This window comes from Myotis daubentonii, chromosome 2 (assembly GCF_963259705.1).
Source record: "Myotis daubentonii chromosome 2, mMyoDau2.1, whole genome shotgun sequence".
NCBI lineage: Eukaryota > Metazoa > Chordata > Mammalia > Chiroptera > Vespertilionidae > Myotis > Myotis daubentonii.
In genome coordinates, this window is record NC_081841.1 from 129,420,682 (window position 1) to 129,445,754 (window position 25,073).

General features: G+C 39.6%; 1 protein-coding gene across 1 annotated transcript in view; it reads left to right on the forward strand.

Moving 5' to 3' along the window:
• NEK5 (NIMA related kinase 5) overlaps positions 1-25,073 on the forward strand; it is a 97,481-nt gene that overhangs the window by 26,547 nt on the left and 45,861 nt on the right. The window contains exons 3-11 of the mRNA XM_059681199.1: positions 1,198-1,294; positions 6,234-6,331; positions 9,020-9,103; positions 9,192-9,262; positions 10,998-11,084; positions 19,407-19,461; positions 21,827-22,027; positions 22,107-22,188; positions 23,723-23,853. Of these exons, the coding sequence (XP_059537182.1) occupies positions 1,198-1,294; positions 6,234-6,331; positions 9,020-9,103; positions 9,192-9,262; positions 10,998-11,084; positions 19,407-19,461; positions 21,827-22,027; positions 22,107-22,188; positions 23,723-23,853 (906 nt within the window). The remainder of the gene's footprint in view (positions 1-1,197; positions 1,295-6,233; positions 6,332-9,019; positions 9,104-9,191; positions 9,263-10,997; positions 11,085-19,406; positions 19,462-21,826; positions 22,028-22,106; positions 22,189-23,722; positions 23,854-25,073) is intronic.

Here is a 25,073-nt window from a genome sequence, read left to right on the forward strand (position 1 = left end):
TGTGTATCCTTAACTTTTGTACTAGTTTTAGTGTTGGTTGTTCCACTGCTTTTATTATGTGTTTGCCTTTGTCAGTGAAAATTTTTTTCTTTGTGATATTTTATTTATAGTTTCTTCTTCTTTTTTTTTTAAAAAAATATATTTTATTGATTTTTTACAGAGAGGAAGGGAGAGAGATAGAAAGCTAGAAACATCGATGAGCGAGAAACATCGATCAGCTGCCTCCCACACATCTCCCACTGGGGATATGCCCGCAACCCAGGTACATGCCCCCAACCGGAATCGAACCTGGGACCTTTCAGTCCGCAGGCCGACGCTCCATCCACTGAGCCAAACCAGTTTTGGCAATAGTTTCTTCTTCTTAAAGAAACCTTTTAGCATTTCTTGTAATACTGGTTTAGTGGTGATGAACTCCCTCAGCTTTTTCTTATCCAACTGAAATTTTAATACAGCAAAAGTTCACCAGAAATCATTATTTTTTTGCTTATGGTTTTCAATGGTAAAACATTGATTAGATATAGTGCTAATTCTAGAAATTTTGTTTTCTGATGTTGAGAGATTGGTTTCAGAAGTGCCACTAAAAGCCAGTGAAATCCTGGAGAGTTTTAGATAGTGTAACTGAAACCAAGGTTCGGTTGCCTGCTGCCATGAAAACCAAACTCGTGAGACAGATGCTGGTGAAAAAGGAAAGTGGTTTATTTAAGTGCCAGACACCTGAGAAGACGGGGGACTCTTGTTGCAAAGCCCATCTCAAAATCTCATTGCGGGCAAAGATTTTTATGTGGTGGGGGAGGGTAAGCAGAACAAAGAGATCAAGGGGAGGGAGTTGAAATGTTCTCTATGTGCAGACCAGTACAGTCCATTCCAATAAGGATCTTGAAACTGGTCAAGTGATGGTTTGGTGTATATCATCCTGGTCTTCATTATTCTGGTTTTACCGTTGAAGGTCAGCAAATCTGTAACTGGGATGGCTGAAGGTCGAAGTCTGCATCTTCTGAAGTTAGTTCCTAGGATTCTTATACAAACATGTTGTTTATCTACAAGCTACATGTTAGTCAGAATAGCATTTACAGAAATAATGTCAAAAGAATGGTGAGATGGGTTACAATTCCCACTGTTACAATAGGAGTGAGCAGGAAGCATGTTCTGGACAGCAAGTTATCTTTACAGACTATTCTGTCTCTTAATATGATTTAGATGCCCAGCCAAGAAAAAGACGCTTCAAAGAAAGAAGTCATTCTTCTGGCAAAGATGAAGCATCCTAACATTGTAACCTTCTTCGGTTCGTTTCAAGGTTTGACTCTGTAGCATTCTTATAGTATTTTAATGAAGTATCAGCATATAGACTTCTGTAAAAGATATGTTCCTGAGAACTGTGATTAGTTTTTGTGAATGGACTCATTTTCCCATTTATTTAAATTGTCATTAGAGACATAATCTTTATTTCTTCTCTAGTGAATTTTTGTAGACAGGTTTCCTAAGTGTTTTTTATCTTTAATTCTTACTCCCTCAAATAGTTAATAATTGGTATATTAGCTTTGCTACAGGAACAGCACCCAAATTTCTGTGACCTACAATAATACACATCTATCTCTCACTCATGCCAAATTGGGGAGACGGGGGCCTTAGTTCTGGGGTCCAGGCTGAATAAACAGCCCGGATATGGAGCATACTGTTCTGAGCAAAAGAAAAGAGCAAGATACAAGCACCCCCACATCATCAGCCGTGGAGTCCTGCTAGGATGTGGCATGGCTGTCATTTTTCTTATGGATTCACATTCCTGTTGCAATGCAGCCATGCAGTTAACCCTGATAATGGAGTGATGGGGGAAGGGGGTACTTTGCCCACATGAGGCCCTGAGCACCCCGTGGCAATGGGTGGGGCTGTACGGTCTTCTTACAGAGAGGCACCAAATAGTTATGCACCATTGCCAAGCAAATGGCAAAAATAGAGAGGAAAACTATAAGGAAGCAATTCCTTCATTTGCACACCTGAATACAAGATCTATCGCCATCCATCATTCTATTTCAAAGGCAGGAACAACCCAAAACAAGCAATCAAATAATCATGAAAAGAGCAGTGGTCAGAAATCATTCATTCACTTAACAGATGTTTATCCAGTGCTTACTACATTGTTCTAGTGCCAAGAATAGAGCAGTGAACAAAGCAGCTGAACATATGTCCTCATGGAGCTTGCATTCTATTGGGAAGAGTCAGACAATAAACACATATACAGTGTGCCAGTTGTTTATAGGCTGTCCGAGGGCTGTACATGCCAAAGTTCACCATGGGGCATGCCCCAAATCTGCACTTGGCACCAAGAGTGCTAAAATTCACAGGTTGTAAGTATTTAATGAACCAGGAATGCTACCTAAGTATCTTCAAGCACCATCAGGAGTTAAAGATCAATCAATCAATAAATAAACATAGATACTATATTTTGAGCTTTTACATTGTGTTTCTTATAAATGAAAATTACTGCATTCAAATTAGTTCTGTGCATGCAACCTTCTTCAACAACTGGATATTTAAAAGAACTCTTAGAATTCTTCTGAGGTCTTCCTAGGAGCTGAGCAGTACACGTGAACAGGGAATTCAGTTATATTAAAAACTTTTAAGGGCAGCCACTAACTAAAGTACCTTCATTTCTGTTCATTGATTCCTAATACCAACACCATAAGGTGATCTTTACTTTCCTCATTCTTTGAGTTGTTACGGTGACCCAATCTGACTACCTCCTACTCATCCTCGGGCCTTCTCTGAGATCACAACTCAAATAATAGCCCCCTTTCCTGATTTTGCCTAGCACTTTGTACTTGTATGCATATGTCTATTTATATAAGAAATTATGAATTGGTTTAATATTTGTCTCCCTTTTAATGGTTTCTTTTGCTCACCACTTGATCCTCAGCATCTAGCACAGCGTAGGTGTTCAATATATGTTTGCTGAATTGAGTGCATGGACTGGACCACTTTAATAGATTAGAGTATGTCTTTATACCATGCAAAATGGATATTTGAGGACAGTATTTCCCTGGATACTGTTATAAAATTAGAGGTTATTTTTACAGTTATAATTAACCTCTGCTGAGTTTGTTTATATTATAAGCTTACATTTTCTTATGAAAGCTTTTTTTTTTTCTTTTTAAATTAGAGCATTCTTGTGTTTAGAAAAACTAGTTACTGTGATGCTTTGGGTTTACCTGGAAGATTGTTGGATCTTGAAATTCCAAGCTTATCTGGAAGCTTTAGAAGTCCTTACAGCAGCTTCTAGACAGTGTAGATAAAGCCTTTGCTTACCCTCAGACAACTTATCTCTCAACACAAGAATTCCGGCTCTAGTTCATTAAATATTGGTAGAGAGTATGGAAGTTTCACAGGTTTGAAGGAATATACGATAAGTAAGTAGAATGTGGTGAGATGTTCTTAAGGCTAAACTAATTCCGCTTAAATTCCTTCAGTAAATATTTATCGAGTACCTATTATATGTCAGGCATGTTTTAGGTCTTGAGGATATATCTCAGTGAACAAAATAGGCAAAAATTTCTACACTGTTGTTTGTTGCTGCTGAATAACAATGACCACAAATTTAGTGGCTTTAACCAACACTCACTTAGCATCATCCAGTTTCTCTAGGTCAGAAGTCTGGGCTTGGCTTAGCTGAATTCTCTACTGAGGGTCTCACATAATTGAATCAAGATGTCAGTTGGGCATGGCTAGTGTGGCTCAGTGGTTGAGCATGACCTATGAACCAGTCGGTCACAGGTTGGATTCCCAGTCAGGGCACATACCCAAGTTGTGGTCTCAATCCCCCTGTGGGGGGTGCAGGAGGCAGCCGATCAATGATTCTCTCTCCTCATTGGTATTTTTATCTCTCTCCCTCTCCCTTCCTCTCTGAAATCAATAAAAATATATTAAAAAAAAAAAAAGAATTCCCCAAGCCTATCATTCTCAAAGGAACTCTCCAGAAAATAAAATATTTTTTAAAAAAAGATGTCAGTTGGGGCTGCCATCTCATCTGAGGCTCATAGTTCTCTTGCACACTTATTCAGGCTGCTGGAAGAATTCCTTTACTTGTAATTGTAGGGCTGAGATGTCTGCTTTTTTGCTGGCTGTTACCTGGGAAGTGGTTCTCTGCTTCTAGAGGCCAAGTTCTCTTTCCCGCTAGGTGGCCCTTTAGTAGATCCTCTCCTGCTTGGACTCTCTCACTTCCTCTGCCTCTGACCCCAAACCCACATTTAAATGGCTCCTGTGATTAAGTCAGGCCCACCTGGATAACCTTTTCTATTAACTCAAAATCAGCTAATTACTAACTTTTATTATATCAGCAAAAATTCCCTTTGTTAACAACATAATTCTGGGAGTGATATCCCATTATATTTATAGTTTCTGTCCTCACTCCAGGGAAAGGAGATCTAGAGGTTTGCACACTGGGGCAATCTTAGAACCTTCTAGAAGATGGAGAATATAACAAAAAAAAGATATATACATATATATAAAATCAAGATAGACTGAATTCTAATCTCACTTCACCACTTAACATTTCTTAGCTCTGTGACTTTAAGCAAGTTACTTTAATTTCTCTATGCCTCATTACCTCATCTTTTAGGGGGAAAGGTGGGAAAAGACAGACAATAAATGTAAACATAATAAATACAATTTAAATAGTATGTTAGAAGGTGATAAGTGCTGTGGGAAAATAAGATAGGGTGAGGCAGGAGTGGAGGGAACAATTTTAAATAGGATGGTCAGGAAAGGCCTTCTTGGGAAGGTGACATTGAACAAAGACTTGAAGAGTCATGCGAATGTCAGGAGAAGAGCTTTTTAGGCAAGAGGAATAGCCACTGCAAAAGCATGAGGCAAGAGCACATTATGAGTCTTCTGACTGGAAAACTGAACACTTTTTTACATAGGCTACCCTCACTTATAATTTCCAATTTCTTTTCTTTACAGTTGAGTAAGAATTTACAGGTACCCTGTGTGCATAATCCTTTTAAAGCTTCCCCAGTTATTTTCCACTTGTCCCATGTAACATTTAAGTCAATGGTTTTTTTTAGCTATTCACTTTTACTGAGTCCTCCAAACTATTCAATGTAGTTTGTGTAGAAATAATCACACCTGTTGTTTCTCATTAACGTTTTATCAGTTATAATAATTACAAATGTAATGGGCATAAACAGATTTGGGAACAAGCATAATGATCTCGATCAGTGGGAGCAGAGGTAACTGGGTATACTACAGTCTAATAGTCCACCAGTGGTAACCTTGAATGGGCGAACATAGTGGATAGAGTGTGCCCATTAATCTAGTGAGAAGGCCAGACAGAGGTCAGTTAGAAGAGTTTTATTGTACTTAATAACATGGTTGAATAAGTGTCATATAAATAAAAGTTTATACCCAAATTAAAAATGGGTTTATTTATTCTTCCTGGGGTGTTGGGAAAGACAGCTGCTATTTTATATCAGATTTCTAATCTCTTGCAGGAATGTATTAATAATAATAGCTAACATTTATTGAAATGTCATTATGTGCAAGCATTGTTCTAAGCATCTGACATTCAATCATTACAGCAATCCTAAGAGGAATTTCTATATTATTATATCCATTTTATAGATGAGGTAATTAAGCACAGAGAAATTAAAATAACTTGCTTAGGGTCACAGAGCTAAGAAATGTAAGTGGTGAAGTGAAATTAGAATTCAATCCATCTTGATGCTAAATATATATATATATATATATATATATATATATATATATATATATACACACACACACACACACACACACACACACACACACACACACACACACTCTACATTTTTTTCCTGTCATATTCTCCATCCTCTAGAACAGTGGTTTTCAACCTGTGGGTTGCGACCACTTTGGAGTTGAACGACCCTTTCACAGGGGTCGCCTAAGACCATGGGAAAACACATATATAATTACATATTGTTTTTGTGATTAATCACTATGCTTTAATATGTTCAATTTGTAACAATGAAAATACATCCCGCATATCGATATTTACAGTACGATTCATAACAGTAGCAAAATTACAGTTATGAAGTAGTAACGAAAATAATTTTATGGTTGGGGGTCACCACAACATGAGGAACTGTATTAAAGGGTCGCGGCATTGGGAAGGTTGAGAACCACTGCTCTAGAACTTGAAAGACAAGTGATTAGTAAATATTTGAAATGCTTCCAGAACCAAATGATGCCTTTTCTTACAGAGAACAACAGGCTGTTTATTGTGATGGAGTACTGTGATGGAGGGGATCTCATGAAAAGAATCAATAGACAACGGGGAGTGTTATTTAGTGAAGATCAGGTAAAAACACTTCTAATTTCCCTTTTAATTTATATGGGGACATTAAATTTATTTATTTATTTATTTATTTTTTTATTGCTTAAAGTATTACAAAGGGTATTACATATGTATCCATTTTATCCCCCCGCCCTAGACAGTCCCCTAGCCTCCCCTATCACCCCGTGTCTTATGTCCATTGGTTATGCTTATATGCATGCATACAAGTCCTTTAGTTGATCTCTTACCCCCCTACCTCCTGCCCCCCAACCCTCCCCGGCCTTCCCGCTGCAGTTTGACAATCTGTTTGAGGCAGCTCTGCCTCTGTATCTATTATTGTTCAAAAGTTTATAATGGTCTCTATTGTCCATGAATGAGTGAGATCATGTGGTATTTTTCCTTTATTGACTGGCTTATTTCACTTAGCATAATGCTCTCCAGTTCCATCCATGACGTTGCAAATGGTAAGAGTTCCTTCCTTTTTACAGCAGCATAGTATTCCATCGTGTAGATGTACCACAGTTTTCTAATCCATTCATCTACTGATGGGCACTTAGGCTGTTTCCAGATCTTAGCTATGGTGAATTGTGCTGCTATGAACATAGGGGTGCATATATCCTTTCTGATTGGTGTTTCTGGTTTCTTGGGATATATGCCTAGAAGTGGGATCACAGGGTCAAATGGGAGTTCCATTTTCAGTTTTTTGAGGAAACTCCATACTGTCTTCCATAGTGGCTGCACCAGTCTGCATTCCCACCAGCAGTGCACAAGTGTTTCTTTTTCTCCACATCCTCTCCAGCACTTGTTGTTTGTTGATTTGTTGATGATAGCCAGTCTGACAGGTGTGAGATGGTACCTCATTGCTGTTTTGATTTGCATCTCTCGGATGATTAGTGACTTTGAGCATGTTTTCATAGGGGACATTAAATTTATAATGCCATAAATAGTAGACTCTGATTAGATGAAGCATGATTTCTGGTAGAGAAATCAAATCACAAAATAGTGATCAATATTCTTGATAGATTTAGTCTGGAACATGTTTGCAATTGAACTTAAATTGAATCTCTTTTTAAGAGTGAAGTTTGCTTGAGAAAATATTGTATCTTATTTTTGGACAGTCTCATGTAGGGTGACCCTGAAATAAATTTTCACAGCTAAAAAATCTGAATATGGATATTCCTCGGCCATTTTAAATGTGATATATTTATAGGTTCACTCTTCTTCCTTTTACCATCTGTGCTCACTTTGCTGGGGAGGACAGAAGCTCTTCTTAGCAATGGCTATTTACTTTCATTGGTTAAGAACAATGGCCTTGATTCCCATTTTCTTTTTTGCACAAACACATTTTTCTACTATATTCTGAGTTTCCTTTAGAAACTTCTGGGGAGTTGTACTCCTGATGGAAACAGGTATGTGTGTGTGGAGAAGAATCGCAGTCAGGCCTGTGTGACTGATGGGAAAGGTCATTGCCTCAACTAGTGCCGAGGAATGGCCCAATGGCTTTCTTCCTTTTTCTTTTTTTAAAGAATTTTATTGATTTTTAGAGAGAGAGGGAGAGAGAAACATTGATGTGTGAGAATGAAACATCCACCTGCTGTCCCCTTGCACACCCTCCACTGGGGATCAGGCCTGCAACCCCGGCATGTGCCCTGACCAGGCAGGAATCAAACCGGCGACCTCTCAGTGCACAGCACTATGTCCACCCAACTGAGCCACAGCAGACAGGGCCCAACAGCTTTCTTTAGGCCACTTGCTTCTCTGTTTTATTTTAGCATTTATGAGCATCAGCCCATATAACTTCTTCCTCGAATTAAAATGTAACATTTTAAATGTACAAATGATTAATGAATCAATATCTCTAACCTCTGTAAACCTCACTAAGCGTTTTTCCTATGCTCATTTACAGTGTATATTAAATTTCATATTTTTAGAAACCCTGCTTTCTTTCTATTTAGGTATTATATTTTTCCACATTTAATAAAAAATACTTTTCTCTACAAAATTTTGTACTAAGTTTCCCTTTGTTGGGTGAGAACTAAAATTACAACTGAATCGTAGTATCTGGAACATAGTTTTTTTTCCTATTATTTTTCTCTTTCTGTATAATTTGGTAAACAAAGTATGAATGAAATTTTAGGATAGTTTAAATAAATCTCTATAGGCATAGAACACATTTTACTAAAGAGGCTCATGGACAGCTAAGGTAAATAAAATCATGACTAAGAAAATTAAGCCTTAAAAAGCTTAAAAGTAACTTTTTTTGTTTTTATATTATGTACATATATATTGGTATTTCATGAAAAAATGTAATAACCTCACATATTATCCATTTCTTTCTCCTTCGTTCTATGCTCTTGGCATACTCCTTCCACTGAAAAGGAAAAACCAGTGGCACCAGGGTTATCAAGAAACAGGGCAGCTTGCCTACTACCCTGATGCATTTAGCAACCTAATATTAAGAAAAAGGAAAATTGTGAACTGCCTCCTCTCTCTTTTGCTTTTTTTTTTGTCTGTTGTGTTTTGGAGTTCACTTTGATACCAACATGTTTGGATTGTTTTTTGCGCCTCCATTTTTTTAGGTTTTATATCTTATTAGTGTCATTCATGTAAACACACATACATCAATATGATATTTCCCTCTTTTTGCATATCATGAAAATACTTCAGTGACCACCAGACTATTCACAAGTTTTGTTTATGTTTCCTCTACAGATCCTGAGTTGGTTTGTACAGATTTCTCTAGGACTAAAACATATTCATGACAGGAAGATCTTACACCGGGACATAAAAACACAGGTAACAGCTCAGAGAGAGAACAAGGACAGAACTGATCTTTTGTTTTCTTGAAATCTCTCAAACAACATAGCATTTTCTCCATTTACAGAACATTTTTCTTAGCAAGAATGGAGTGGTCGCAAAGCTTGGGGACTTTGGTATAGCAAGAGACCTGAACAAGTAAGTTCTTTGTAAAAATCATATATTTTCCTATTTATAACAACCAAATATGTATATTTTAAGTATTATAAGTTAAGAAGATATTAAAGGCTTAGTTTCCAGATAATTATAGATAACTATATAAATCCATTAAATCGCCTGCTGACATGGCTCAGTGGTTGAGCATGGACCTATGAACCAGGAGGTCATGATTTGATTCATGGTCAGGGCACATGCCCGGGTTGTGGGTTTGATCTCCAGTGTGGGGCATGCAGGAGGCAGCCAGTCAATGATTCTCTCTCATCATTGATGTTTCTATCTCTCTCTGCCTCTCCCTTCCTCTCTGAAATCAATAAAAATATATTTAAAATATATTTTAAAATAAAGTGTAAGAAAAAATAAATCCATTAGATCATTCAGATGGGAAAAAATCATTCAGATGGTACTTTGTCTAAGGTTAAAATTCTTAAGATAAATCTTGGCAAGATAGAATGATGGTGGCAATGTTGTATAGTGTCCTCTAAACTTATCAATTGAGATGTAACTTTTTTTTTAATCCTCACTGGAGGATATTTTTCCATTGATTTTTAGAGAGAGTGGAAGAGAGAGGGAAAGACAGAGAGAAATATCTATGTGAGAGAAACACATTGATTGGTTGCCTTCTGCACCAGCCCCAACCAGGCCTAGGTGGGGAAGGAGCCTGCAACTGAGGTATATGCCCTTTACTGGAATCGAACCTAGGACCCTCCAGTCCGAAGGCCGACACTCTACCCACTAAGCCAAACTGACTAAGGCAAGATGTAACTTAATATGCATAAAGCTAGTGAGAACTTAGCGAAACAGACAAATTTACACATGCTGGGGAGAATATATGGGTGTAACTGTTTTGGAAGATAATTTGGTGGTAATATCAACAGATTTTTTTTTTTAAATATATTTTATTGATTTTTTACAGAGAGGAAGGGAGAGAGATAGAGAGTTAGAAACATCGATGAGAGAGAAACATTGATCAGCTGCCTTCTGCACATCTCCTACTGGGGATGTGCCCGCAACCGAGGTACATGCCCTTGACCGGAATCGAACCTGGGACCCTTCAGTCCGCAGGCCGACGCTCTATCCACTGAGCCAAACCGGTTTGGGCAACAGATTTTTAAATGTTCTAATTTGGGGAATTTGTTGTAAGGGGATAATGTGAAATTTGGAATAATTTAAATGTCTAATAATTGGGAAATGGTTAAATGTAATAGAACTTGGCATAGCCAGTACCTGAATATTATGTGGTCACTAACATTCATGATTTTGAAGACTTCTTGATGATGTGAGGAAATATTTGTTACATCAGGTAAAAATATGGAATTCTGAATTTTAAATACACTATGACCACAGTATTGTGAAAAATTGCATGGAAAAAGACAGGAAGGATATATATCAGAATTTTAACAATAATATAATTGTTTTGGGGTGATAAAATTATGGATAATTTTTTTCTTCTTTATTTACTTTTGTTTTTCTCAAATTAAAATCATGAGATTGCATTCCTTTGATAATTGGGAAGAGGGGACTCTCCCTACATCTGGGACATTTTTTGTGGATTAAGCCATGACATTTTTTTTTAATGTGTAAATTTTGGGGAGGTAAATTATAAGTTTTAAAATGTACACATTTTTATTCTTTTTTTCTTGCATGTTTATATCTTAAGCCTTTTTTTGCTCCAATAATAAACAATGTCATTTTATTATTTAACAAAATTTGCTAGTTCCACAGAACTTGCTCAGACATGCGTTGGGACACCTTACTACCTGTCTCCAGAGGTCTGCCAGAATAAGCCCTACAACAACAAAGCGTGAGTGGCCAACTGTGGGCTAAGGTCTCAGTAAGATCAGATGGGTTCTCTATTTCTTATGATACTTTTGTGATCTTAATTTCTTCATGTGTGAAATGAGTATCCCAGTGACTATATCTGGCCACCTCAGTGTTCCCAGAAGCTTTTGAACTTATTTAGAAAAAAACAAATTATCTTTATTTAAAGGCACAAATGAGAGAAAGGCTACTGTTGAAAACTGGTCATTGTGACATCCATCTTTGTATTTGATTTTCATATTGTGGGGGAGGAACAAACTTCCCTCTACCCTCAAAATTCTTTTGCTTGGTCTAATAATCAAATAGCCATGAGAAAGATTAGTAAAAGAAAATAACCAGGCCCTGGCTGGGCAGCTCAGATTGTTAGAGCATCACTTTAGATACTCTAAGTTTGCGTGTTCAATTCCCAGTCAGGGCACATACAAAAATCAACCAATAAATGCATAAATAAGTGGAACAACAAGTCGATGTTTCTTTTATCTTTCTCTCCCTTCCCTCTCTAAAATCAATAAATTAAAAACACATTAATTAAGAAAAAAGAACCATATTTGATACATACATATGTATGGGAACCCCACATACATGAGAGAGTCAGAGACCCCACATGCAGGAGAGGCTCAGAGACAGAAAGGGGACATGGGTGTCTAAGACATTCTGAGCTAGGATGAGTAAGGCGCTTCAAAGGGTCATTGCAATATGGTAAGAGCAGACCTTTAGGAAATAGTTTTCCTTGCCCTGTAGATAGGTCAAAAGATGTTGTCTCTGATAATAGTTTGTTATGGGCTAAGCTCCTAATTTAAGTTCTTCTAGGTAGTTAAAGAGAGGAGCAGAAATTTCTCTGGAACCTGTGGCTAAAGTTGCCTTTAGCTCTAAGTAATCTGCATACTGAAGCACTTCTGCGGTTGCTTGTTCTGAACTCCTCTTCCCCCACCCCCCACAGCAATACCTTCTTAGTGTGGTCAGCAGTTAGACAGACATGAGCAGAAGGAGGATGATGGGCCAGGTACAGAAGGTCACTTTGGTGGAAAGCCTGGGTGCCCAGGACAGTTGTAGGGTGGGACCTCATCCCTAGGGTGACTTTTCCTCCCCTAGCAAATCCCTGGTCATGAGGTTTGGATCTCTGACCTTCCTTCCCTAGAGAACATCTAGGCCTCAGGTGTATTTCAGCTCCAGGCCCAGAAAAGCAACAAAACCAGAGAAGTGACCCCACGGCTGACCTCAGGACCACCTGTATTGAATAATGACCCCCTGCCCTGGCCCCGACCAATCAATCAGTGGAGACCCTGACCCTGAAAGGACACACTTAGAAAACTGCTGAGACCTTCCTCTGTGACCTCCCTAAAATCTGCACCCTTAAGCATGTCTGCATGTCCTGGGGTGAGGATTTAAAAAACCCCAAACCTCAGGATGGAGGACCCAGTGTACTCTCCCTCCCCAGAGCACTCCCGTGCCTTCCCCTTCCTCCTCATCCCCCCAGGCATGTCACCTTTACCTTCCTCACTTCTGAGTTCCAAGGCCCCTCCTTTGCCTCTATGACTTGTTTCCTAAGCCCATTTCTTCTACGAATTACTTCTACTCTGTGATTTTCTAAATAAATGTTCTCTTATAGTTTGGGTCTTGACTCTGAATTCTTTCCTGCCAGAACTCAAGTACCGAGGTTGCTGAACCCAGGTCCAGTCTGACCCCACCAGCCTAATACCTGGTGCTTATTCCTGCTGTTGCCAGTAAATGTGATAAGTTCTTTTGTGGTGAGAAAAGAATTCCAAATGCACACACAAGGAGAAGTTTAAATGTGAGGGCAAGATTTTATTGTGAATTAAGGGGAATCAATACACCCTTGGGGACGTGGAGGGTGGGCAGCCTCTAACGCCCTGTCATGAGGCTCATGTTAATCCTCCATATATCTTCTTGGTTCAGGTAAAGAAGAACCATTCAAATTCCTGACTTTTCCTGGGCCTGGAGTTGACCCTCCTCCCAGTAAATTCTATTGGGATTTCATGGCCTCTATCCAATTCGATTACCTTTCCAATTGTTCCCAAGCTAGTGATAACCAGAAGGGTGAGCCAAGGTCCCCCTCACCCGCCTCTAACCCCCCCCCCCCACCCCCCGCCTGGGGGTGTCTCACGATGCTGAAGAATGAGCTCTGCTAACCAGAAGATTTAAGCAAAAAGTGTGGAAAATTTATTACAAGCAGACTCAGACCCCACATGGGGAGGGGGCCCAAATAATGGGTTTCCAGCGAAGCTAGTCAGTCTAAGGGCAATCATCTCAGGTAGAAACTGTTAACGTAAAAAAAAACCATTGAAACCTGTAAAGAATTTTTGTGAGTTTATTTGAGCCAAACTGTCGACATATGCCAGGAAGCAGAACCTCAACGAATTGAGATAATGCTCCGGAGAATGGCAGGGTTACATTCGTATTTATGCATTGCAATCAAAGGAGGAACATAGGTGGGTTACATGAAATTCATTGGTGACAGATTTAAGGAGGTGGGATTAAGCGAAGCAGGGAAACCTCTAGGATAGGTTAAAAAGTAAAATGATGGACACATACTTAGGTGGGTGCAGGAACAATTAACAAGGAATCTGTGGTATCTGTCCTGGGCCCAGCACACCTGGCTGTGCCCCAGGGGCTCCATAAAAAGGGAAGTCACAAGTTACCCAGACATCCCAAGGATATGTTATCATAGATGCAAAAAGACAGATAGGCTCAGTTACGGTAAAGGTTGACCTTATCAGTGAAGATCACCATAACTGCTTTTAGTTAAGGTTTAATTTCAGACCATCCTTTGTGGTTACTTTAGGTCTCCGAGTCTGCAAAACTGCCATGCAGGCCTCTCCTGAGCTTGTCAGGTCGGCATGTGGCCCCTTTCGTCCACAAAACTATAGTTTAACTTTAACCCTGCTCTTTGGCTTCTGTACTTATTTGCTTTGTTTAACAATAGAGAAGTTACTTTGATTTTCTGAGTTATATAAATCATCCCATTCGATTAAATACCCAATTGATTGTAATGTGAAATCCCATTTGTTGTGGTCATACTGGTCTTAGAAAGCACATTTTCCTTTACCTGGCAAGGACAGCACAATTATCCCAAGGTCAGAGGGCTCCAGTTAACATGTCCCTGTTGACTCAGTGTTCTGGAGACCCAAAATTATAATTTAGATAACATGCTGCTTTGCTTCTGTAAACTGCTTTTTTTGCCAATCAGGTTCCTCATTCCAAACCCTGGAATGTAATCAATACCTTTGTGATCTTTGCCTATATAAATCTGGCGCTGCTGCGGCCATCTTATCACTATGAGATTTGGGGAATGGCCCCTCATAGTCCCGGATTGCAATAAATATGACTCTTTAATTCGACTTCTTGAGGCGTCCTTCTGTGATTCGCGGGGTACATTACAACAATACATGCTATAAGCCTGCTCTATATCTATCTGTGTTGCCACCTGATTGATCCCCTCATTGTTCTTGCCCAGCAACGGACCTGAACTTTCTTTGTTCCTATGCACCAATACACCGTGCGGTTGCAGGCCCTCCCTTGGTTTCACATGTCTCCTCCTCTATGTCCAAAACATTCTGGTATTTTTGCATGGTTGGTTTTTGTGATTAGGCTTGTTCAAACTGCCGTGTCTGTCCCTGCCTATGTTCCACCTGCCTTTGTTTTCCACTGACCCCCTGCCCTGCCTGCCTGCGTGTCAAGCTAACTTCTCGAACTAGGCCCTGTCCCTCTGTTTTGTCACCCTTACTCCCATTGTGCATGTCCAGAAGTTTAATTACATCATCTAGTTCCTATTGTGCATGCTGAGCAGAGCACCCCTGGGGATATTTCTGAGGATTAAGTTCTCTGAAGTGTGTGAATGAGTCTGTTTACCAGAAACTAGATGGAATTCTGCACTGTTACCTGCTTCTCCATTTATTAAGATTACTTAGTTCCCTTTTGCTTTCTTCCTTATATTAATAACTATCTTTATCATATTAATAATTAGCTACCAACACTGACAATACCACTGCCATATAAGCACTATTTCCTTTATTGCAGAGAAGTGTTGTAGGTGGGCAAGATAGAAGGCAATGGTGACAGAGCACTAGATTAGGAGCTCAGAATCCTAGTCTTACTAGTACATAGGAGTTCGGAATGAGTCACCCCAAGACGTGCTTCTGTGGTATGTGGATTATTTTTGAGTTAAAGGCAACCAAGACCCTGTGGGCTCAAAAGAAACTTCTGCTCCCCCTTAATTACTTAGAAGAATTTAAATTAGGGGCCTTTCCATAGTAAGAAATTATCAGAGATAACCTTTTTGATCTATCTATAGAGCAAGGCAAACTTGTAATTACTCAAAATCTGTTCTTATCCTGCAGTGGCTTTCCTCCCCTCTGAAGCCTCAGGGTACCTTACCTCATCCTTAGCTCAGAATGTCATAATACTTCATTTGCCCTTTCTGTCTCAGAACCTCTCCTGTATGCAGGGTTCCCATATGTACAGAGATAATTACATTTGGTTATTTTCTCTTAATCTGCCTCATGTAGATTTAATTATTAGCCCTGTTGAAAGAACATTGAGGGTAGAGGAAATTTCTTCCCCACACTTGGCCCTGTCACCAGCTTGACCAACTCACTTCACCTCTGTGAGCCTCAGTTCCCCACCTGTAGCAACAAGAATGCTGGCGAGGTAATCATTAAGGTGTCCTCCACCTTTAAAACCCAGCTATTTTTTTTTAAATGTATGTGATACCAGAGCCTAGTTCTCAGGAGTAATATTAATATACATAGTGATAAAAGATGAAGATGAGGTAGCTTCTACTTTCATTTAAGGAAACGAAAAAAAGTTTTCGATTTTCAAAGCTTGACTGCCATTTGAACCATTTGGACTAGTAGGAGACTGAAATCCTCTTGGGAGTAAATTGTCTATTTGTTTAGGAAAATACCCAGGGATATGGGGCTGTTTGAAAGATAAATGGAAGGCAAAGCCCAGTTAGTAGAGATTTACAAAGAGAAAAGTAAACGTTCCTCTGCATAATAAAAGAACAGACATTTGTTTGTTTGTTTTTGAGCTGACCCCTGGCACCAGAGGCCTTTGGCCTCCAGATGAGCAGGAATACAGCTCGTGTAGGGCTGGGTAGAAGGGCAGGCTTCCAGAGCAAAGTTTAGTGCTGCTGCCAGCCCAGAGTCCTAGGTTAGCAGCACTGTTTTGTTTCCTTGTACTGTTTTTTCAGAATTCGGGTCAACATTCAAATATGTTCATTTTAGCAATAATCAGCTGCGTCCTCTAGACCAGGAAGTCATTCCCAGGTTCACCTCAGTCCTCACCACACACAGGGAGGCTTTATTTGTGGGATTGTCAATGTAAGAAACACTCAAACCTGTAAAGAATTTTTATTATTTTATTTGAGCCAAACTGATGACAATTGCTGGGAAGCAAAATCTCAACAAATTGAGAAAATGCTCCAAAGAATGGCAGTCTTGCACCTTATTTTATACATTTCAATCAAAAAGTAGATATAAGTGGGTTACATGAAATCTCTTGGTGACAGATTAGGGAGGTGGGAGAAAGCAAAGGTGGGGGGACATCTCTGAGATTGGATAAAAAGTAAAATGATAGTCGTACATCTTTTACATAGGTGGGTGCAGGATAGTTAACAGTCAACAATTAACATGGTAACAATAACAATGAAGTCTACACTCTGGTGTGGTTGTTGTGCCAGGAGGGGTCCAGAAAGAAAGAAGTTATCTTGACAGTCGAAAGGTATGTTACCATACATGCAAAAGACAGTAGACAGGTTCAATTAAGGTAAAGGTTGACTTTTTTCAGGGAAGATTCTAGCATAGGACATGACTGAAAGGTTATCATGGTGAAATGCAGGCAGGCTAAATAGCGATCTCAGATGGTTGTTAACGTAAGAAAACATCCAAATCTGTAAAGAATTTGTTGTGAGTTTATTTGAGCCAAACTGTCGACAATTGCCAGGAAGCAGAATCTCAACGTATTGGGATAATGCTCTGGAGAATGGCAGTTTTTCATCTTGTTTTATACATTACAATCACAGTGGGTTACATGAAAGCTAGATTAGGGAGGCAGAGAAAGCAAAGCGGAGTTGGGGGGGGAGGGATCTTTGGGATTGGATAAAAAGTAAAATGATAGACACATGCTTCTTTTACATAGGTGGGCACAGGATAGTTAACAGTCAACAATTAACATGATAACAATAACAATGAAGGAATTTGTGGTCTCTGTCCAGGTGCCCTGGCTCATTGGTTGTACCCTGATGGGTCCGGAAAAAGGGAAGTTACAAGTTACCCTGACATTCCAATGATATGTTATAGATGCAACCATAGACAGGCTTAGTTAAGGTAAAGATTGACTTTTGTCAGGGAAGAATCTAGCCTAGGACATAACTACCTGCCATAAACTGCTTTTTAATTAAAAGGTTTTACTTTCAGACCATCCTTTGTGGTTACTTTAGGTCTATGAATTTGCAAGGCCGCCATGCAGGCCTTCCCTGTGTGGCCCTTGTTGTCCACCGTGGATAAAGAATAATCGAATTTATTTAGGCAAAGGGGGTGGAGGATGAGACATCTACAGGGAAGGGCTGCACAGCACTGAGCCACGGGGACACTGGGTCCATGAAGGTAGCACCCAGGAGCCAGAGTTTCATCCCCATGTGCAGCCACTGGCAGGAAACTTGTTGAGTTGGTGGGCTTGCAATGCCGATAGAATGCAGATGTGCAATCAGGTATCTTCAGGACAATTTCAATTCCTTGTATGGCCTAATTCCTGGTGTCCAGCGAGCTTTTTTTTCTGGTCTTTTGTTCTTCTGGAGGGGAAAAGGAGTGGTGTGGGCTGCTCCCCACAGGGAGAGAGCGAACTGGGTCCGTTGTCTTAAGGCTCTTATCTCTCTCTTGCAGGCAAGGACTTTTAGGGGAGTTCTCAGGGAAGGGTTTCAGCAGAATTTTCATCAGTTTTCTAGGTGGGGTTTCAGGGTTGAGGTCTACTGATTGATCAGTGCCAATGCAGGGGATCATCCGTTAGGACAGCTGGTCCTGGCATCACTCACCTGGTTTTGCTGCTTTTCTGAGCCTGGAGCTGAAATACAACTGGGGCCTAGATGTTTTCTCTGGGGAGGTGACCTTCTGTATCTGCTGTGAATTGCTCAGCTAGTTTGTTCAGCTGTCTGTCTCAGTGTCCCTACTCCGCTTGTCCTGGCTTACTGGCCTGTCTCCCTTACTGCCTTGAATTTTCATAATACATTTTTTGTCTCTTAAATTCATGCTTTTTGTTCTATAAGGCAACTCCTTATTAAGGCAATCACATATAGCAATCACATATAAGTACTAAGTACAAAAGAGCAAGTCTCTAGTCATCTATATATATAAAAGCCTAAATGACCAGTCGACCAGTATCTGTGACATGCACTGACGACCAGGGGCCAGATGCTCAATGCAGGAGCTGTCCCCTGGTGGTCAGTGTGCTCCCACAGGGGAGCGCTGCTCAGCTGATCCATGGATGCCAGATGCCTGGCTCATGGCTGGTGAGCACTGCTGCAGCAGTTGCACAAGCCTCTCCCGTGGACACTCCCCCTGTGTTCCCCTCCCCCATCTGGACCAGGACCTTGGCAGCAGCAGGCACAGCAGGGCCAGGATGAGCTGGAGCAGTGTGCGGCCCAGGCTCAGGCTCCTCCCCAGCTCCCTGCTGCTTTGTGCACTACTACATACCTCTGGGGATGTAGGACTGCCGGTTTCAGCCAATCCCCACAGGCCAGGCTGAGGGACCCCACCGGTGCATGAATCTGTGCACTGAGCCTCTAGTATATTATTAGCACATTTTTCAGGCTTATTGAGTACCAGATACTATGTTCATCACTTAATGTGTGCCCGTGGGGGAAGAAGAGAAGGAAGAAGAGGGGGAAAGGAGTGGTGTGGGCTGCTTAATACCTTTGGTTCTGTCAATAGCCTTGAGTAGAACATACCTTGCTAACTCAACCAAATTTTACCTTTTGAATCAAAACAAAATTTGCTTGAGTCCTGCCTTACTCCGCCAAATGCTCAAAATTTCATATACATTTTATTTGAGCACATGATGTTGAAGTATACCTTTTCTCTGTTAGGATTCTGACACAACTACAAATTGTTTTTATTTTACCTTTTATGTTAGTAAGAATAAGAATTGATAATGTGTCTGAAAACATTTCAAAAAACTAGTCAACCTATATAAAACTGTAAAGATAGACAAGTATAAAGCACTGTAAGGATAAGGCTTTTATTAAGAACTATGGATATATTTTTGGCATGTAAACTCTTATCTCTTCCAGGGATATTTGGTCTCTTGGCTGTGTATTATATGAGCTCTGCACACTCAAGCATCCTGTAAGTATGTTAATTGGCAAATTAATGATGAATTTTTGAAACTATTAACTTATGAGAGAAAAAGTTTGGTATTATTCAATTATTAAAAATTATGTGGGAAAGGAGGGTAAATGGTAATGGAAAAATATAAAGATAAAGGAAAAAAGAAAGCAACAAAAATTATATGGACACGCTATTAAGAAGAAAAATAGATCTATATATGCTGACATGGAAAGCTGTCCATATTTTATAAGCTATATTATAAAGTAAAAGTTCCAAGTTGAAGAATAGTATATGTAACATATTTGCATTAAAAATAAACGAGGTGAGGCCTGGCAGTGGCTCAGTTGGTCGGAGAGTTGTTCCATATACCAAAAGGTTTCGAGTTTGATTCCAAGTCTGGGCACATACCTAAGCTTCGGGTTCAATCCCTGGTTGAGGGCACTTACAGGCGGCAGTGGATCAATGTTTCTCTCACATCCATGTCTGCCTGGCTCTCTCTCACTTCTCTCTCTCTCTCCCTTCCCCTTCCTCTCTCTAAACATAACCTCAGGTGAGTATTAAACAAACAAACAAACTGTGAGCATATACAGTCAGCAAAGGAAAAAGGTACATGGGTGAAGTCTGTAGGAAACCAGGCACAAGCTTTCAAGAGCCTTTCCTGGTAGATACACAGGATGCGCTAATTCCTCTAGCAACAAGTTGTGACAACACGTATGAAATGCTATGTACCAGGGAAGCTCTAGAGACCCAGTGCCCAGGTTTTTATTGCCGACTGTTCATGGAGGCACCCTCTGCCTGGCATGAACCAACTTCCAGACTCCTAGAAAGCAAGCAAGTGTTCAGCATAAACATATTGTTTACATAAACTGTGTAGGTAAAGAGAACCACTCTGAACATTTAGGGAATGGTGGGAACACTTCAGAAATCTAAGTTCCCAGATGTCAGCCAAGGACCAATATTATAAGCAGGATAGCAGTCGTAGGCCTGCTATGTTAACTCTTTTCTACACAGCTGCCATCATCATCATCATCATCATCATCATCATCATCATCGTCCAAGGTCACACAGCTAGTAAGTGTCTTACCAAAACCTGCATCTTACTGCCACACCTTGCTGCTGAACATTTTATTACAGTCATGTGTCACCTAACGTCAGAGATGCACTCTACAAAATGCGTAGGTGATTTTGTTGTTGTGTAAACATTATGGAATGCAATTACACGAACCTAGGTGTTACAGCCTACTAAACACCAAGGCTATGTGGAATAGCCTATTAATCCTGTTGTAATGAATACTGCAGGCAATTGTAACACAATGGTATTTATGTACCTAAACATCTAAACATAAGAAAGGTACAATAAAAATAAGATATAAAAGCCCTAGTTGGTTTGGCTCAGTGGATAGAGCGTTGGCCTGTGGATTAAAAGGTCCTGGGTTCGATTCCGGTCAAGGGCACGTGCCCGGGTTGCGGGCTCGATCCCCAGTAGGGGGCATGCAGGAGGCAGCCTATCAATGATTCTCTCTCATCATTGATATTTCTATCTCTCTCTCCCTCTCCCTTCCTCTCTGAAATCAATAAAAGTATATTTTACAAAAAAGATAAAATGTGTGCACACATGCATGTGTGTGCAAGGGTGGGAATGGGTGGCAGGAGGTGAGTTCCCGGGCTCCCCTGCTCTCCAGCCCACACCCTTTGCTCCAGTCATGGGTGGACACGGAGCACGTGGACAGCAGCTGAGCCTCCTCACCTGTTTAAACCACCCAGCGCTCGTAGTGAATCCAACAACATAGTTGGCTCCAGCCTTTCTTTCCAACATTGCAAACACACTTTTTGGTCCATGGCTGTAGATGTGGTCCGCGGCTGACTGAAACATTCATTTATAACACATGGCTGTAAGTGCAAGTAACTGAGGATTTTATACACTGGAAGCATTTCTGGTTTATGAAGAATTTTTGTAGAAATGTTTGTGTTATGTTAATTTAAAAAAGCAAGATGTAAAATTTCATATCGTTATGCCCTCAACTCTATAAAACAAACATTATTTTTAAAAAGGAGTAGGAGGAAATATACCTCTGTGTGGTGAAATTATACATATGTTCCCTGCCAATTTATAATTTTCTGTATCTTCCAGTTTTCTAGGATGCGTAAATATTAATTTGATAATAAGAAAAAATGAAACAAATATTGATTTAAATAACATGGCATCTCAGTGAGTAACTGCCTATAATATCAACTCATGAAATATTAGCTGATGAAAACAATTTAGGGTGGACCATGGTGCTTCTAACTGAACTTTAAAACATTATTTTGTTTCTTGATATTACTTTAAATACTAGGATTGAATTTTTTTATAATTTAGTGTTATTATTCCTTGTCCTTTCAGTTTGAAGGTAACAACTTACACCAGTTGGCTCTGAAGATTTGTCAGGCACATTTTGCCCCACTATCTCCAAGGTTTTCCTGTGACCTACGGTCCTTGGTATCACAGCTCTTTAAAGTATCTCCCCAAGATCGGCCATCTATTAATTCAATTTTGAAAAGGCCCTTTTTAGAGAATCTCATTGCCAAATACTTGACTCCTGAGGTGAGTTCTGAGGTGGTCCTGCCTGGATTTTGACAGAGGTTTTGGTTAGCAGGCTCTTGACACTTGTGTTTGGTTTTAGGTCATTCAGAAAGAATTCAGTCATACCCTAATAGGTAGAACAAGATCATCAGGTTCTCGATCTGCTGAGAAGGTGGTCCAAGGTAAACATGATTTAACTATGCAATAAAAAACATTTATTACATGTGTTTCACACAATGAGTTATACCATATGGCTGGCAACATTAGCAGGGAAATTTCACCAAATATATTGAACATGGACATTTAAAAAAATATGAGCAATATCTGCAGGAGACAAAATCCTCTTGTCCAGCGGTGACTCGTGGGTGTGCCTGTACATCTAGCTGCATGACCTGGAAGGGTCAGCTCCTCCCTTCTCGTTAGTCAGGAGACTTTATAAAGCAGTGGATTTGCTAATGAAGAGATGTTTGAAGAGGTAGAATCCAAACTTAACTTTTGTGTAGGGAAGGTATAGAGAGTAAGAGAGGATCAGAGACAGACATGGGATGAGGAAATGAAACTTATTTTTTTTGAAATAGAGAGGGTGGACTGGCAATTAAGAATTCTCTTGGAAAGGCCCAATGGAGCTGAAGTTAGGATCTTGGAGAGAACCATAACTATGTGACTCCCAAAGAAAGCAGGTGATACTTTATGGTAATGTTAAGTAGAATAAATTTTAGTGTCAAGAATCAGCTGATGACATGATGAGGAGCAGGATTGAGCCATAAACAAATGTCTTTAAAGAATAAGGAGATGTAGAAATCTCTCTAACGTATCAGTGATAGGGAAATACTATTCTCTATTATAGAGAAACTAAAATTGAGGAAAGTTATAAAGGGAAAATTAATAAATTAACCCTTTTACTATGTTTAATTTGATTTGGCACTGTTACTTATTGTTTTATATTGAGAATGTTTAGAAAGTAGGCAAGTAGAGGATGAGAGAAAGTGCATTGTCCACATCTCTAATATGGGAAAGATAGGAAAACAAGAACAAATTTTGATGGTGACAAAGAAAACATATTAGACATATGCAAATATTTCAAATAATAATGCGATATGAATGGTGTGGCCTGATAATTCAAACTCTGATGACTGCATTTAATTACTTATGCCATTACCTTATGCATATTGTTTCTGTAAATGTTAATATTCATTTTTAATTTTAAATAAAGTAGTATTATATATCGCCCTGGCTGGTGTGGCTCAGTTGGTTGAGCATTGTCCCATGCACCAAAGGATTGCTGGTTCAATTCCCAGTCCAGGTGCATGCCCAAGTTGCAGGCTCAATCCTGGAGGCGGGGGGGGGGGGGAGGGGGGGACGGGGGACGGGGGGGGGTTGGGGGGGCGTATGGTAGGCAGCTGATCCATGTTTCTCTCTCTCTCTTTTTCTCCCTCTCCTTTCCTCTCCCTCTAAAATCAATAAAACATATATTTTAAAGTATTATTATATATTACTAGAAATATGTAAAGAGATACTAGAAAAATGGTTTTCTCCATTCAAAGAAAATGCATAATAATTTTTCATCAGTACTTCTCTCACTGGGAATAAATGTCTCTGGGTAAAGTAAACTTACTGTGCTGTGAAGTGTCCCCTATGTTTATACTGACACAAGCATCAGTGTTAAAGGTGTGAACATTTTAAAAAATTGAAGTTGTTTTCTTTTGGTTAAATAAGATTTTAAAATACAGAAAATGAGATTCCAGAAGTGCTTACCAAGATCAAGAATGTCAGTGCCAAATAAAACAAAGGATATAATATATGGATATGAATGGAGACAACTAGCTGGAGCCCAGAAGCCCATATCTGTAAGTTGTATTAAACACTTTTTTTTTTTTTTTTTTGCAGATGGTATATTCTACAGACCTACTTACACATGTTTATGTGGTACATTGGTTTTTCTTTTTTTATAGAGAGTGGAAGGGAGGGGGAGAGACAGAGACAGAAAAATATCAATGTGAGAGAGAAACATCAATTGGTTGCCAATCAGGGCCAGGGATCGAGCCTGCAACTGAGGTACATGCCCTGACCAGAATCAAATCTGGGACACTTCAGTTCACAGGCTAATACTCTATCCACTGAGCCAAACCAGCTAGGGCTGGAATCTATTAGTTTTGTACTTACAATAAATTCTCTTTTCAGAATTCGGGTCAACATTCAAATATGTTCATTTTAGCAATAATCAGCTGTGTCCTCTACATGCGATATCTTTTTCCTTCCCTTGATTTTTAGTCTGTATCTTTTGTTCTGAGGTGGGTCTCTAGTAGACAGCATATATATGGGCCCTGCTTTCTTATCCATTCATTTACCCTATCTATTTCATTGGCGCATTTAAGCCTTTGTCATTTAAAGTGATCATTGATAGATACATATTTTTCATCATTCTATTCTTTAACTATGTTCCTCTGTTATGTTTTCTTTAAAAAGATCTTTTAACATGTCTTGTAATACTGGTTTGGTGTTATCAAACTCTTTTAGCTTTTTCTTGTCTGTGGAACTCTTTATTTATCTTTCAATTTTAAATTATAGCCTTGCTGGGTAAAGTAGCCTTACTTGTAGGTCCTTGCTTTTCATCACTTTGAATATTTCATGCCAATCCTTTCTGGCCTGAAATGTTTCTGTTGAGAAAACAGCTGACAGTCATGGGAGCTCCCCTGTAGGCAATGAATTACCTTTCTCTTGCTGCTTTTAAGATTCTCTCTTTGTCTTTAACCTTTGCCATTTTAATTATGATGTATCTTAGTGTGAGCCTCTTTGGGGTCATCTTGTTTGGAACTCTCTGTGCTTCCTGGACTTGTATGTCTTTTTCCTCCACCAGTTTAGGGAAGTTTTCTGTCATTATTTCTTCAAATAAATTCTTGATCCCTTGCTCACTCTCTTCTCTTTCTGGTATCCCTGTGATGTGGTTGTTGGTATGCTTACTGTTGTCCCAAATGTCCCTTAAACTGTCCTCATTTTTAAACATCTTTTTTCTTTTTGCTGCTCTGATTATGTGTGTTCTGCTACCTTGCCTTCCAAATCACTATTT